This window comes from Trachurus japonicus, chromosome 19 (genome assembly GCF_045865225.1).
Source record: "Trachurus japonicus isolate A0001 chromosome 19, Traja_1.0".
Classification (NCBI taxonomy): Eukaryota; Metazoa; Chordata; class Actinopteri; order Carangiformes; family Carangidae; genus Trachurus; species Trachurus japonicus.
The window spans coordinates 21,177,843-21,192,837 of NC_140925.1; the positions used below are offsets into that span (position 1 = coordinate 21,177,843).

The 14,995-nt window shown below is 42.6% G+C and overlaps 1 protein-coding gene across 2 annotated transcripts; it reads right to left on the reverse strand.

Annotated features, from left to right (window-relative positions):
• Positions 1-1,451: 1,451 nt before the first annotated feature.
• LOC146967949 (cilia- and flagella-associated protein 337) lies at positions 1,452-14,704 on the reverse strand. Of its 2 annotated transcripts, XM_085761075.1 has the most exons (19): positions 14,402-14,704; positions 12,929-13,175; positions 12,672-12,818; positions 12,248-12,370; positions 11,987-12,158; positions 11,853-11,899; positions 11,629-11,766; positions 11,266-11,454; positions 10,399-10,590; positions 9,827-10,300; positions 9,550-9,696; positions 7,450-7,634; positions 6,459-6,598; positions 5,581-5,729; positions 5,289-5,500; positions 2,912-3,051; positions 2,254-2,315; positions 1,946-2,057; positions 1,452-1,530 (listed from the first exon to the last, which is right to left on the reverse strand). In XM_085761075.1, the coding sequence occupies exons 1-18, from the start codon at positions 14,470-14,472 to the stop codon at positions 1,983-1,985; spliced, it is 2,910 nt and encodes a 969-aa protein (XP_085617201.1). In that variant the 5' UTR covers positions 14,473-14,704; the 3' UTR covers positions 1,452-1,530; positions 1,946-1,982. The 2 variants fall into 2 exon arrangements, with proteins under 2 accessions (XP_085617201.1, XP_085617200.1); XM_085761074.1 differs by lacking the exons at positions 1,452-1,530; positions 1,946-2,057; positions 2,254-2,315 and having other exon boundaries at positions 5,289-5,394.
• Between the last annotated feature and the right edge of the window lie 291 nt (positions 14,705-14,995).

Sequence of the window (14,995 nt, forward strand, 5' to 3'; positions counted from 1 at the left end):
TCAATTCACAGATCAAATAAAGCTTTATAAATTAAGAAGGAGAGGACAAAACAGTATCCATATTTATATGTTTATGTGCCCAGTTGCACGTCGCCAGTCCACAACTGGAGGATTATGGGTAGCCTAAATTGTGGGTAAATCCACATTGGCGGCACCTCTTGAAAGAAGTGGAAGAAAAGTTAATGAAAGAAGAAAGAAATGAAGAAAAGACTTTTAGCCTCAGGTTGAGAAAACATTTCAGTAGAAATATGTTATAATTTACAGAGAAGTATTATCGAGGCATTTCTGACATTCTTCTCTCAGAAAACCTGTGAAGCAGTCAGAGGACTTGATTGGAAGTCTTTTTAACTTCCTCTCTGACCTCTCAGCGGTCAGTAAACATGAATTGGTAGCTCCAGGAAAAGCCTCTTCCATGTCTAGGCCACAAATGAACAGTGTGGCAGCACAGCACACAGTATAAAAGGTCCAAGGACATGGTCACAGCTGGGAGAAGGACAGAGAAGCCCGTCAGGTCTCAACAGGGAGAGGTCAAGAGAGACATTTTCAGCAAGACGAAACAAGAAAAAAGAATAGTGGGAAATACGCGCTCAACTGAAAGAAATCATGTTTTTATCATTAAATGGATCTAAAATAGAAGCTCCTCCCTTTTCTATCCCTCTCTCATTATCCCTTCTCTTCAATCACGTTTCTTTTTTTCTTGTTTTTTGGAGAAAGTTGGCCTGACCATGGAGCGCTGCAGCCACAGCACCGGGATTAAAGGAAGTGGAACTACGCTGTCAAATTCCTCCAAAATTGATCAGGCCTTTTTTTGCCTCATGTGCTGACCAGTGTTTTTTATGGTGGCCACTACTGGACATCGAAAAAACCTAGAACACCACCAACGACAATAAACACTCCTGCTATAGAGGGTTGACATAACACTTAGAAAATAAATCTGTTCTGTTCAGGACTAGCTAGAGAGTAGCAGTAAGACAAATGTGTACTGGTGTGGAGCTGATAAAATTAAGTTTATTGATTATTCAGGAGAATGAGTCATCGCAGCAGCAGTGTATTTCTGGTTTTAAGTAACATCTCAGTGTTGGTATCCATCTCCTCTCTTACACTTCTCTCTGAGTTCTGTCAGAGGAGATGCTTAACCTTGCTCACACAGCGCGGCCAATCACAGGTAGACTACTGCCACAGCTGGCAGAACTCAGTGGTTAATACAGATGGTGATTGTCACTCAGCGCTGCTTTGAGCTGAACAAACAGTCAGATTTGGACTAAAGTCCTCCAGCTGGACTTGGTGTGGAGCTCTGCACCAGAGCCTGAGGCCTGGTGCCAGTGCAAACCCCTGGATCATCTGGCAGCATCAGGGCAGCCGGCCACAGTGTCCAAGTCCAATGCAGAAGAGGTGGAGCACTGTCCTCTGTCTCCAGCTCACTCTCCTCAGCTGCTGATCCTCTGGGTGGACTAAGGCCATCAGGGAGACAGGTGATGGGGCAGCTGGTACAGCACCGTTGGAAGACTGCATATACCAATCATGCTTTACCTGGATCATAGACAAGGAGACAAAGCTGCTAAGTAGATGATCAATTTTTTAACCCTCACTCCAGCCAGTGGATATCTGTGAGTAAGCAAGTTTGCAGTCCACACAGCCACAACAACAGCTGGTTTTCAGTCCAAGTGTAACTCATGGGAAACATATAACAGCAAAATAAATGTAATCCAATGATCTGTCAGAATACTCAGAATAATGGTAAATCGTTTAAAGGCTGAAAAGATGGAATATAACTCTAATAAGAGTCCTTGAGTGGTCAAATAAAAAATATAACAAATTTAAGGGTAAATTCTGCAAAGTTAGACATCGGTCAGTTTTTGTTGTATCCTGAAGGCTCATTTAAAGCACTGTGCATTTCTCTGTCGACTGAAAATAAGAAGGGATTCAACAGTGAAGACAAACTCACCTGCAGGACCAGAGTCTGATGAAGTGAACTGAGCCAATCAACAGTTGCTGTGGCAACAGTCATCAAACAGACGTCTCCTCTGGCAACATGAAGCTACGTCCTCACACAGATACTGATGGATGGATGGATGGATGGATGGATGGATGGATGGATGGATGGATGGATGGAGAGTTGGAGAGAAGACAGCTGAGATGAGAATATGACAAACGTACGTGGGGATGGTTTCAGCATCCACAGTGTTCACACTCATTAGCAGCTGATTGTGTGTTTGCAGGTTACTATGGGCTGCTGAGGCTGCTGCTGGTTACCATGGGCTGCTGAGGCTGCTGAGGCTGCTGCTGGTCATCCTCTAATGGTCTGCTGGATGGAGCTGAAGTGGACGACAAGAAACAACATTAAGTAAGTTAGAGTGTGTACGGTGTGTGTGCCTGGGTGTGGTTGCAGAGAAAGCACAGTTAATCGCTTATTTTGGCATTTTCTTAGTAACGGGCAGACAGTGAAAGGAAAGTGAAGGAAATGTCTTGCAGATACACACACAAATACACAGACACACACACGCACACACACAAACCTTGAGCATTTGTGCACTTTTAGAAATCTGGCCTGCGTCTCTGGAGCAGAACATTGCCCAAATGTTCCCAAGCTGAGCTCCAGACTTCAGAGGAGGAGAATGTGAAGAATGCTCTGACTCTTCTCTTCATAATGTGGTGAAATTGGACATGATTGAATCCCAGTATCAGGTTTAATTAGCTTGGAAGACCATCCCGACCTGTACATTTAACCCATTTATGTGGATATCTCAGCAGCAGCAGCAGCTACGCACACTCAAACGCATGTCAGTGGATCCTCACAAATGACTGAAAGGGACATTGTCAGTATGGAAGCAGCCTGGGTCATAGAAGGGCTATCAGTGAGTGTGTGTGTGTGTGTTAGTAACCGTAACACCTGTTGGTGCTGATTGGTTACCTGCAGAACTGCATTCTTCCTGTGAAGTTTGACTCTCGGTGGGGCCAAGTGCTCGACCTTTGACCTTGTCGGGTCCAGCTCCGTCACTTTCGGTCCTCCCCCTCTCTTCTGTATCTTCCCTCAGGTTGTTCTGCGTCTCTCTGGGGGTCGTCACAGCCAAAAGATATCACTCTCTGCTGAAGGGAATCCACTTGTGCAAACACAAAGCTGTTTATTTAAGATAGAGCTTTCCCAGTTTGGCTCCTGTCAAGGTCCTGAAACCACACAGGACTCAGATCAGTGATCTCTGTTGGACGATGTTTTGTCACAGAGTCTGATTTCTGCGAGCGTGTTTGTTGCCAGATTTGATTCAAACCAGAACTGTAGCTACTCTCCATCTCTGTGGTGAAGTTGGCCGCCACTTGAGGACTCTACATGCTTCTTCCCTCGCTCTCTTTCTCCCTCTATCTGTGTGTGTGGACCTTAGGACTGTTTTATTAGGTAAATGAAAAGTGACAGTACATTTTTTTCTTCATGGATGTACATTTAATACAATTCCACAGAGGATTTCCACATTAAATAAACGTCTCAATGGTTTTACAAGGTAAAATTTGGCTACAAAATGTTTAAGGACGATCATTCTCATGGTTTTGGTCATTACTGTAAGAGTTCCCACTATCAGTAGGTTTAACTCTGCTCAGATAATGGCTTTGATCTGAGAGTGTTTCTCTATAAACAGCTTGATGGGACATGAAACACAAGTTGTCAGATGATCACAGAAACAATAAGTGCTGTCAGCCAAACTTACAAGAACTTAAGCAGACGTTTCGTTGACATCCTAATTTCCTGGTTCACCTGAGAATAATCAGGGTTGTGGTTTTCTCCAGCTGAACTGTCATAAACTCATGTTTACAACATCTGTGCAATCAAGTTTCCTGCCCTTGTTATTGTGGAGTTATTGTTGACCTTCTGCCAGACCTTAATATTACATCGGTATGTGCAAGCTGATACACAACATCTTGTGAAGATGCCTTGTGTAATTATACGCACATGGAATTCATTGACAAATAAAATAAATAGGAGAGAATCAAAAACATCTGTTTATTAAGAGATACAGTGGGAAAAACTCCCTATTTGATGCCAGTTTTAAATATTACTAAATCCTGATTGGTGCACTGAATAATGTGTCACCATCCTCTTCCACCTGCAAAGTGAGAGCTCCTTAAAGGAAAAACCTAGACTGATCTGGAGTAAAGCATTGAAAACAAAATAAAAATAATTATAATAATAATCACGCAGGATCTCACTGTCCATAGAAAGGAGAAGGGTGGCATGTGTTATCTTTTCTTATTTTTTGAAACTAAAGAACAAAGGCAATGAAATGCTGTCAATCTCTCTGTGGGTGGTTGACCAATCAGAAGCCACAGAGACAGTGACAGACAGCTGGGAGGACAATGAGCAGAGCAAAGCTGATGCAAACAATAAAACTGACTTATAGACACTAACTCATTCTTTCTCTCTCTTTCCCTTTAACGCACGCATACCCACTAAATCACCATGACCAGTCATTTAAACTTCAATACAATCATCCGTGTGGTACGTCTTCATTTAGAGACCAAGAAGGAGCTTTCAGCAGCAGGTTTCGACAAGAGTTAAAAGCATAACTTTAAATGATGTAATGATTCTGCTCCTCTGTGCATTTCATATACCCAGCCTGCACTTTCTTGTCCTCTAAAATTAAATTACTTTGAACAGCTCTCCCCTTTATGGCCCATGTTACCTAACATGTAACAGAAATACAGTGGCGCACACTGCAAAGGCCCACGCTGAGCCAGAGTTTATGATCTTTAACCAAACTGAGGTTTCTATTAAAGACTGAAACGGCTGTGGAAACAACGAGGGAAGTTTCTTTTGGATGATGTGTTTCTCTACACAACATTCTCTATATTCGATTTGGCACATATTTAAGTCTCACTGTGGTAAACAACAAACTTGTTTGGGCTTGTTCTGGTACTGGCAGTCTTGATACGCCAGGTACAACCCACCAGGGCTGGCAGAGGTAAATGATCAAATACTCATGTTGAGTCTGGACTGTATGATCGAATCACAGCAGCGTGTGTGGAGTCATATTTAGCATTTACTGCGTCCATGGTCAGGATGCTCCAACTACGGAGGAGTTAGCAAGCCACTACACAACAGGGTGGAACTGTTAACCCTTAGTGTACAGGGAGTTTATCATTTAAGAAAATAAGTGACATTTTTGTCCATTTTTATTTCTCTGTTATGTGAATTTGTTCATGAATGAACTTGTGATGGCTACTCAAATTACTGCTGATTCCAAGCTCCGTCTGAATAGCTTTCATTCTTCCAGTGATTTGATATATACTCATAAACTCACCTCTGGTATGCAGCTGCATCGGTAATATTCCACATCACCTTCTGTCCAAAAGATCCCACGTGGTCTCCGTCCTTTGTCCACAGCCCAGCAGAACCGTCAGCTGAGGCTGTGAGGACGAAGAGTCCATCGGCCACCTCGAGGACTTCCACACTCACTAACCCTCTCTCATGTGCCCTCCAACACTGCAGCGGAGCGGGCCGCACACAGTCTGGCTGTGTAGGAAGAGAATACGTAAAGTACATGGGAGTATACAGTACACTATGCATTCTTTTTCTCCTGGACACCAGCTCACCTCGTGTTGGACGTCCAGTGCATAGTGAGACATGTCCCAGATCTGAAGCCAGCCTGTTGTGTCTCCAGACACCAGGATGGTGTTTTTAGACTGATCTGAGCTCAGGCTTAGCACACGCGCACCTGGCTGCTCTGGGGCATAAAAGTGACCTGGGATGAGGAGAAGAATCTGAATTGTGAGAGTGCACTTTCCAATAAGGAAGTCAAATAAAGTCTAAAACCAACTTTGTTTTAGCAACAGGCTGCTGTAGGTTTATATAAGCAGGCGACGGTTCACAGAGTATAGTTGGTTCACTCCAGTTGCATGCGAGCAAAACTATTTATATTTAGATTTTGTGCCAATTTCAAGAATACCGTTTTGATGTAAAATAACAAATGTGCTTCTGAGACAAATTGCTGCCTTTTAATGCTTTCTGTTATGACGCTCACCTCCCTGTTATGTCACATTTCAAATTCCTCTCTGCTTGAAAAAATGCATAGACACATACACAGACCTATGCACACACACAAATGCACTCTGGATAACTCATACACACACACATACGCTTGTGCACGCTCATACACATACACAGCGGTCACAGTGCATGAATCCTACACCACTAAACACAGATGGGATCTGGAAAGAGACATAGTTGTGGGCTGCCATTCCTGGCAACCCACAACTATGTCCAAGTCGACAGTTCAGTCTAACTGTCACTGCTCTGGCTGAGTGTAAATCCATCTTACTGGAGGATCATTAAAAGTGACGGCTGCTTGTCAACTGCTTGTACAGTTTAGTGCCTCCAGCTCCTCATACTGTCAGAGATCTATTTTGAATTTATGTAATTCTTGTCTTGCATCCAGTCCCCCTTGCAGCTACACAGCCAGTGTCTTAATCACCGTAAGTGTAGGTCTGTCCAGAGATGCTCCAGAAGGACAGACAGCCAGCCTGCGAGGACACCAGGACGCCTCTGCTCCTCAGCTTCCTGTCGCCAGCTCGATGCTGCAGGAACAACAGGCCGTCCACGGGGAGCGCAGCTCTGGAGTCACACAAAACACATCAAAACAATGTATGTGAAGTTGGTTCCCACTAAAAATGCACTTCTCTTGACGAGAAGATGATGACAACCAGATTAAAGCTTGAGCTGCCAAGGTTCAATACCAAAATGGACACAGTTTCCTTAACTAAAGTGGTGCCAGGAATTGGAATGAGTTAACCTTTGCACATTGAAATAACAACCCAGTCATATATTTTTTAAATTATGGCTCATGAAAACAAAAGTGTCCATTACCATTCTAGTTTGGACGGATTTTATGATGATGATTATTCAATATGTATCGTTTTCTTAGAACTTTTGGTCAATTTACAAACATTTAATGAATACATTCATTGAGTGCTTGATTGCTTCAATCAGTTTTCCTCAACAAAGAATACCAAATATCTCCCTTGGCCGTCTTCTTCTTTTTTTTTTACACTTTATTTTATTTTCCTCTTTTATTCGTCTAATGTTACTGTAAGTAGTAGGATTTGGACTGTTGGTCATATAAAATCAAGAAATTTGATAACATGATCATGGGCTACATATAAGATAATTTTCTGACGTCTTTATGATAATAACAGTAGAAATGTCTTCAATGCAGAACTAGAAATGAGTCTTCATTTGTTTATCTGTAGTTATCTGTACTTTTTGTAGTGTAATCAATGAAGCTTGCTGTGGTTTACTAATGAGATGCCAAATCTCACTTGAGATATATGAGGATCATAAATGAAATATAAACAATGATACATAGAAATAGATCAAAACAAACCAAGGAATGACAGTGACTCAGAAATGTCAGTTTGTATCATGTCAGTACCAGCGAGTTTAGAGATAGCAGCACATGGCCTCACCCTGCCTGCCTCTCTCTCTGCAGGTGGAGCAGCGGTCCCTGTGTCTCCAGCCTCCAGACCATGACCTCTCCATCATGGCTCGCCGTGGCAACCACCCCCAGAGCAGGACACTGACACACACACAGGATGTCCGACTTATGGACACCACCCGACTTCCATGACATGTCTGCTCTCACATACAAGTCCTAGGGAAACATTTACAGGCAGTGATGAGCTTTTATATCACCAGTTTTGTGCTTGTGACACAAGAAAGGTTTTTCAACAAAAAATAAAATCCAATGTTGTATTCAATCTCTAATGTGTATGGGCCTTACTGGTTGTAATTGTCAAAATATTTGCACATCACTTCCCAGACTGTGGAAAGCAACATAGAACTGTTTGTGCTGTCTTGTGGAGCGCAGCTCAGTTTCAGTCTGTGGTTTACTGATTGTGTTTACACCTCTGGGCTACAATGTTGTCATCAGCTCCTTAGAACTGCTGATCTAAACGCATGCTAGACCTCATACAAACACTGGTGCAGATGTTCTGCACGGCACAGATGTCCATGTGTAAATGTATTCCCACTTTATGTCTTGTGCTGATATCAGGTCATTCCCTACCTGTTGCTTTGGGCTTACATCCAGTGTTTTCTGGTCTCTACTGACGCAGGGGCCTTTACAATGAGAAACATTGAGACTGGAGAAAAAAACAGCATCAAAAATGTGCTGTAGAAGCATAAAACACTGAACGTTACTATTGTCTTTAAGGGATGAATTTAACCGCAGAGCAGATGGAAGTTAAGAGTTGAGAGGTAAAATGTAACACAGGAATTTGAGGTGTGAAAATAAGCACGTCTGCACACCCAGACTTTTGTCTCACATTGCAGTTCACGCTGGTGTTTATACTGGCACCTTTACTGGGACTGGCAATACTTCATCTTTATTTCTCATGACCTGTGTATAAATGTCCTGGTGGATGTGGGTTTGTATCTGTGTCTGTATCTTTTTGTTAATGTAACCTCCAATACAAACACAAGAATTATGATTTAAAGATATGACAGCCTTAACCATGAATTTAATGGATTTAATTGGATAAGTTTTGTGCTACTATTGCAGGAAATATTTTCTGAAACTAATTTGGGGCAAAGTCTGTATCAGATTAGTCACCATAGTGACAGCTGTTTGTGTGGGACTCATCATCCTGCATTCAACATCTGGGGAAGAAGTTGTGGCAAAGCAAATTGTCTGAAGGTTGGGACACTGGTTGGGCACGCTTTTTGTTGGGGTTGTTGTTGTTTCCTTCTTTTTTTGTATATTTATATGTTTATGTTTTTTTTTTTCTGCCATCAGTGATTCTTCATGCTGCATTTCACCTGTCAATCAAAAGCTTCTATAATGCATTTACCACTGTGATTACGTGTCAGTGCTCACTGTAGTTACACTATTATTCATCTTTTTTTCCCCAAACAAATGACTAAAACTGACAGAAACATGACAAATGACTTCCTGTTCAGCCAAACAGTTTTCCTCTGAATTGATCCAACAGACATGGGTGTTTTGCACATAAAATGTAAGATTTCTGGCATTTTAAATTTTTTTATCTATTTCATTTTGTTGTCCAAATGACACTGAATGCTCGTACACGACCTGAGGTTAATTTGTATGTTACATGTGTGTGATATGTATGGTGGTAAGGGATATTCATTCAGAACATTTACAATAGCCTATATCATAGATATTCATGATGTGTTTCGGTGTAAAACACTGGCTAAAAACATATATTTTCCTTATTTGCAAAAGATTCTCATAGTTCCTTTGATGTTTTACTTAAGTTATTTGCCTGCCTATTGTCTATCAATTAAGAATAAAAGATATAAGAATAAAATAATAAATAATAATAATATAACCCTCTCTGATAATCTTGTTTTACTCATCTCCAGTGGTTTAACCTCTCACCTTTCTGCAATTATGCACAGGTATACGCCAGTACCCTGTGACATCATCAGTGGGTGTGGAAACCAGAAGTTGCAGTGACATGCTGATTTTTAGTCTGGTGTTCAATTACTCATGGAGAAAATTAAACCTTATGTGAAAGTATCAATTTAAAACAGCTGAATATTACCTGGGCTGCTGCGATGTCATACTGAATGATCCGCTGGCTCCATCCCACAGCCAGCAGGTTGTCATGGAGACAGGTCAAACTAGTGACCTGGGAGCTGGTGACAGGCTCCAGCTTGTGCAGGTTGAGGCCGTTTAGCAGATTCCACACCTGTTTGGAGTGGTTGCCAAGAGGGACAAACAGTTTTTGACCACCTCATACAGTATAAGTGATGTGTACAGATATACAGATACATGCAGCTTCCTGCGTCGTGGACTTTTGGTACCGACTGAAACCAAACCTTTATGGTGCCATTGCCGGCCCCTGTGATCAGTCTTCTGTGGGAGGAGTCTAGTGCCATGCAGAGGAGCTCTTCTTCTCCGTGAGCGTTAAAGATCTGAAGCTGCCTCCGACCCGTCTGCACGTCCCACAGAGTCACCGATGAGTCGGCGTGTCCAGTCACCAGCTGTCTCAGGGTGGGGTTGTACAGAGCGCAGGAGAGGCCCGGTCCACTGTGAAGGTCTGGACCAAACTCCCCTCTGTCACTTGTCAACCATCTGCCCCCTCCCCTCCTCCTTTCGGCCAGATTAAGCAGCGCCAGGTAATCTTTGCATCCCACCACTAAATGAGACTGCATGTCTTCAGGAAGAGGTGCGCTTAGCAACAGGAAAGGAAAGTTGCCATGTTCTGGGATTCGACCTGGCTCCAGACATGGGAACTGCAGGCGGACGGTTTTCAAACAGTGATGTGTGGAAATGTCCCAAACCCTCAGCTCCTGACAAAAGAAAAGAAACAACAACATCACTTCAGTCACTAGGGTTTGTTGCAGCACTTAATCATCTACACCCAGGACAGTTCATCTTTAAGACTCACAGCATCTCTGGAGTAGCTAAAGATCTGACCAACAGGTTGGTAGATTGCAACATCCAATATAGCAGCTTTGTGACCTGGCAGTGTAACGGCAGGCCGCGTGGTTACGTATCGAGTCCACAGTCTGACTGCTCGGTCACAACCGCCTGTGACCAACAACTGCAGAGAGGCATCGTAGTCAAAACATTTGGCTCCCTGAAATAGAGAGAAAAACGGGCAATGTTCAAAAAAGAAACAGAGATGCAAATCAACTGGGGTTTAATGCCCTTTGGAACATAAAACAGGGACACTTCTCTTAACACAAATCAAGTTAGCTGGTCTCTTTGTTTTGCAGCACTGTGGCTTTATTGTTAAAATGTCCAGACAGTTAATTGGAGTATAAAATGAAAACCATTGCACACAACAGGAAGTGAGCCACCCACTTAAATAATGTTATGACATTGTCTGCCACTCAGACTGGGTGTGGGCAAACTTTATACATGAGTAACTTCACTTAAATCTCATATTTGTTCTTCTAGATAAGACAGGTCATGGGTAATTTAATGAATTAGTTATGTAATATAGCATATGCCATTCTAGGACCTTAAATGCTTGACACCCACAGTTGGGTCAGTGTTACCCAGACCGGAGCACTGTGACCGACACATGTCTCTGCAACCTTTATAACTTTAAAATGAGTTAGACTTCTCTCATTCAATTTGTAAAATAAACTCTACAAAAATGCTGCAGATGCATAGAAACATATTGTATCCTCCCACGTACCGATTTACTACCCTGAGCTTTGATTCATAGGAAAAGTCACAAAAGAGAATCATAACACATAATGGGCTTTCATCCATAACCTGGTGAAGCTGATCATGTCAGCAATACCTGATTGATTTTCCAGATGTGCGGCTCCCTCTTCAGTGCCACGTTCAAACAGACCACAGAGGTGGTGTCGCTCTCTGAGGATGTCATGATGACATTGGTGCTGGGCTCAAACATCACTCTGTTGACTGGTTCCTGGTGGATGTTGGGGATGTGACGGTAGGAGACCATTTGTTTGTGTTCACCCAGGTCCTGTTGTCAAGATGGGTCAGAAAGAAGGAACGTGTTGGTTTTTAAATTAGCAAGTAATCGATTGCTGTCTCTCTACTTCCAGGGTTTCAGCTCGGTAAACATTTATCTGCAAAAAACAGATACTGGGCTCAGTAATTAAATAGAGATAAGAGAAATGAGATGGGTGAAGCTTACTGGGAAAAAGATCCTGTGTGGGACGCTTGGTTGCTTGGAGGGATTTTTAAAAAGACCTTTGGACGGCTTCAAAAACCACATCAGATGGACCCCTCCCTTTTCATCCCCCAGCACCAGCAGAGGGGGATTGTCTGGGCGCTTGGATGGGAAATCACACCAATTTAAGTGATAATTTATTTGCTTTCAAAGTGAACTAAACATCTCAAAAGAAAAAGTGATTGTACCTGGATATCATGCCAGTAACAAAGAGCAGTGGGGATGCTACGAAACCCTTGGAGCAATAATGACACACAAGGATTAACACCAGTAATTCATGTTCATTAGTGAGCAACAAATACATCTTAGCAATCTAGTATACCAAAAAGGTGGACCTCTTCGAATACACCAGCTGTGGAGACATTGAGAAAGTGCAAGTCCCTGCAGTCGGTAGCTATGGCAACCTTGTGGACGTTGCCCATATACACCGCATCAGTGGTCCAGCCTCTGAACCTCCTGGTGTTGGCCACTTCCTCCATCGGGTCTCCAGAGAGCTGAGAAGGAAATGCAAAAGAGTTTGTGCTTGTTGAGTGCTGCTGACTTTCCGTTGTGGATGTAAAAGTTACACCATGATGTCACTCACCCCGACAGTTTTGAGGATGTGTAGGCTGCTGTTCCAGACAGTGATCTGACCTCCCTTGCTGACACTTATGTAGCGCAGTGGAGGTGGACTGGAAACAGTCAGCAGGCGCACTGTAGGCTCCCGCTGCATATGAGTCAATATAATTAATAAAAAAGTTATGTTTTGTAGTCTTCTGATCAAGATGCTTTGCACCTATTTTGGTCTCACTTAGAACAGTGGTAATTTATTTTTTCAATTACTAGGCATTTCAGGCGACCCCATTTGAATTCCAGGCGACCCCACGTGGGTTCCCAACCCTAAGGTTGAAAAACACTGACTGAATAATATTATCATCTTCATACTGCCATATGCCCATATCATTCATTTGTTAAATATTGGAACAACCAGTTTCTCAATTTCCAGAGTTAGATTGTTAATTTCTTACCTTGTTGTGCGAGCAGTGTCTGATCTGAGGCTGGGAGTCCAGGAGAGCAGCGGTGGGGATGGAGGCTCGCTCTCTTTCAGTGTACTCCAGAAACAGGTATGAACACAACTGCTGCCACCTCACCTGTCCTGTACAAGTGATATCTACCTAGATGTGAAAAGGTTTAAGAAGTCAGTGGCACAGTGATTGTATGCTGATGATATGCAATCATTTCTTTTATCCTTTTGGGCACATTGTAGCTTTGAATTTCTATTTACCTCACTGAAAAATCTTTCAACCCACGTGTCCTCGATATCTGGACCAATCACCGACCTCAAAACCTCCCGGAACTCTTCAAACTTCATTCCACGCTCCCCATTTTCTCCTCTATTGTTTCTGCTCCTTCCACCAGGCCTCTGTTCATGTATCTGCACTCTGGTTTTTAGAGAGGTAAATGCATTTCTCAGGAGTTGCAGGTGCTCAGGGCTCAGTTTCTCTGCAGGACTGACTCCACAGGCTGGATCACTGAGGAAAGGATCAGATAAAGGATGATGTTGATTTGTGCAGAAATTGGACTAAATATTTTTGCAAGGTGGATAACACTCCCAGAGGTCTAGAGAGTTTCTATTCAGTTTGGAGGCACATTTAGTTTTGCTGTATTAACAGTCACAAAGTCTGCTCCTCAGGTGGATTGAAACTGTGTTGACTTACAGCTGGATCAAAACATGCAATATACTGTATAAGCATTAAGGAGTAAGTAAGATGGTACATGTGTCTGCATGGAGGACAGATGTGAGCTGAAGCCAAAGATCAGTCAAGGACAATTTGGCGTATTTGCACTTATTTTAGTCTTTGTGAGTTTCAGCTGTCTCAGTCTGTGATGAGAGGCTTGCTCTAGAAAGAAGGCAGCGCTCCCAAGTGGCAGAACTGGGACACACTACTGATCCATGCAAAAGTTTAACATCACCTTATGAACTTTCCTTTAGAGCATATTTTTTTGAGAGACATGCAAAGTAGCAGGATTATTAGTAAATTCAAGGAGGGGTCTTAACTTGGTCTTGGTGAAGGCTGTGCAAGTGGGGAGGATGTGATGGGAGAATGCGTTTGGTTTGGGGGATGTGTTCAAAAGATCAAAGTGTTCCTCAGCGGCAGCAGCTCCTGTGTGGCCCTGTTGCTCTGGGAGACTACAGACTTAAACAATGAGTCACAATGTCTCAGCATTGAGAACCCCTGCACAGGTCCATCAGGACACGCATGAGTGGTCCTTAACATCATACGCATTTCTCACAATCAACCAATGGAACCATAAAATAATTAAGTAATAAAAATGTAGTTTGTCGCTGAAAAGGGGTTTAAAAGGCTTAATTAGTTTGTGGGGAGGCTGTGAGGGGAGGATGGATGGTGCAGTTTCCAGAGTGTTAGTGGAGAAAATATGTGAATAAAAAAGTCCAAGGTACAGACTGTAACGCTAATGTATAACTCCATCTATGGCCTTTTATTTACAACTTAAGTTACTATAATTGAGTAGTTTGATTTAAGAATTGATAGATGGATTGAGCATGGAAGCAACACTTTTTTTTCCTTTGTTTTTTTTATAAGGAATTTCTTGTTTTACGTGTGCAAAAATTACAATCCCATGATTAAGGTGCATGCATTAAAAACAGGCTCTTGTATGCAGTAACATTGCATACATTAGATTAAAATCCATCTATCATGATTACATATTTGATAATAAAGAATAGGAAACTCACCATAACCTGCTGTGTGGCACCTCTGTCTCATACAGCACCCATGGGTTTTTGTTGTTTCTTAAGGTATCCATATTGATAACTGTGAGCTTCACGGTGTGAGCGCCTCTTTAAAACCTCCAAACACCAAATACTGCTCCATGTTTGTCTGTTGAATGTTCAGCCCACATTAAATCCACAGTCTGTTTTACTTTCTTCAGCTCCGTAGCCCACTGACGAGCGAAGATGCAGCAGCCACAAGTTCCCCTTAACTGTGCTGGGGCCGGTCTGAGATCATCACCGTGCCCTGAGTCAAAACATGCAGAGTCTTTGTTTCCACCCCTTACTCACGTCTTTTCATGCAAAGCCAATTTATTCAAGCAAAACGTCCTGTGTCCAGACAGGAAAGGAATGTCCTCATCCATGGATCAATTAGCCATCTGTCACAACTGTTTGACCACACAGAAAAAGGAAAGTAAACACCTCACAGAGAAGACCATGAGATGGGAATTACCAGAATAACTCCAAGTCTGCTGAGGGTAACAGAGCAGCAAACCCAACAGACAAGCCTCCAGTGGGTTAATCATTTAAAGAGGCAAAGTTATCCAGGACCCAGGA

What these genes read in the sequence shown, in the direction of transcription:
- LOC146967949 (XM_085761075.1), bottom strand. Translation starts at nt 14,472, where the DNA reads ATGGATACCTTAAGAAACAACAAAAACCCATGGGTGCTGTATGAGACA. An exon ending in GTGCCACACAGCAGGTTATG is followed by an intron (nt 13,176 to 14,401) that starts GTGAGTTTCCTA and finishes TCCTTTCCTCAG; the next exon opens with TGATCCAGCCTGTGGAGTCA. An exon ending in GTTACTGGCATGATATCCAG is followed by an intron (nt 11,767 to 11,852) that starts GTACAATCACTT and finishes TTCCCATCCAAG; the next exon opens with CGCCCAGACAATCCCCCTCT.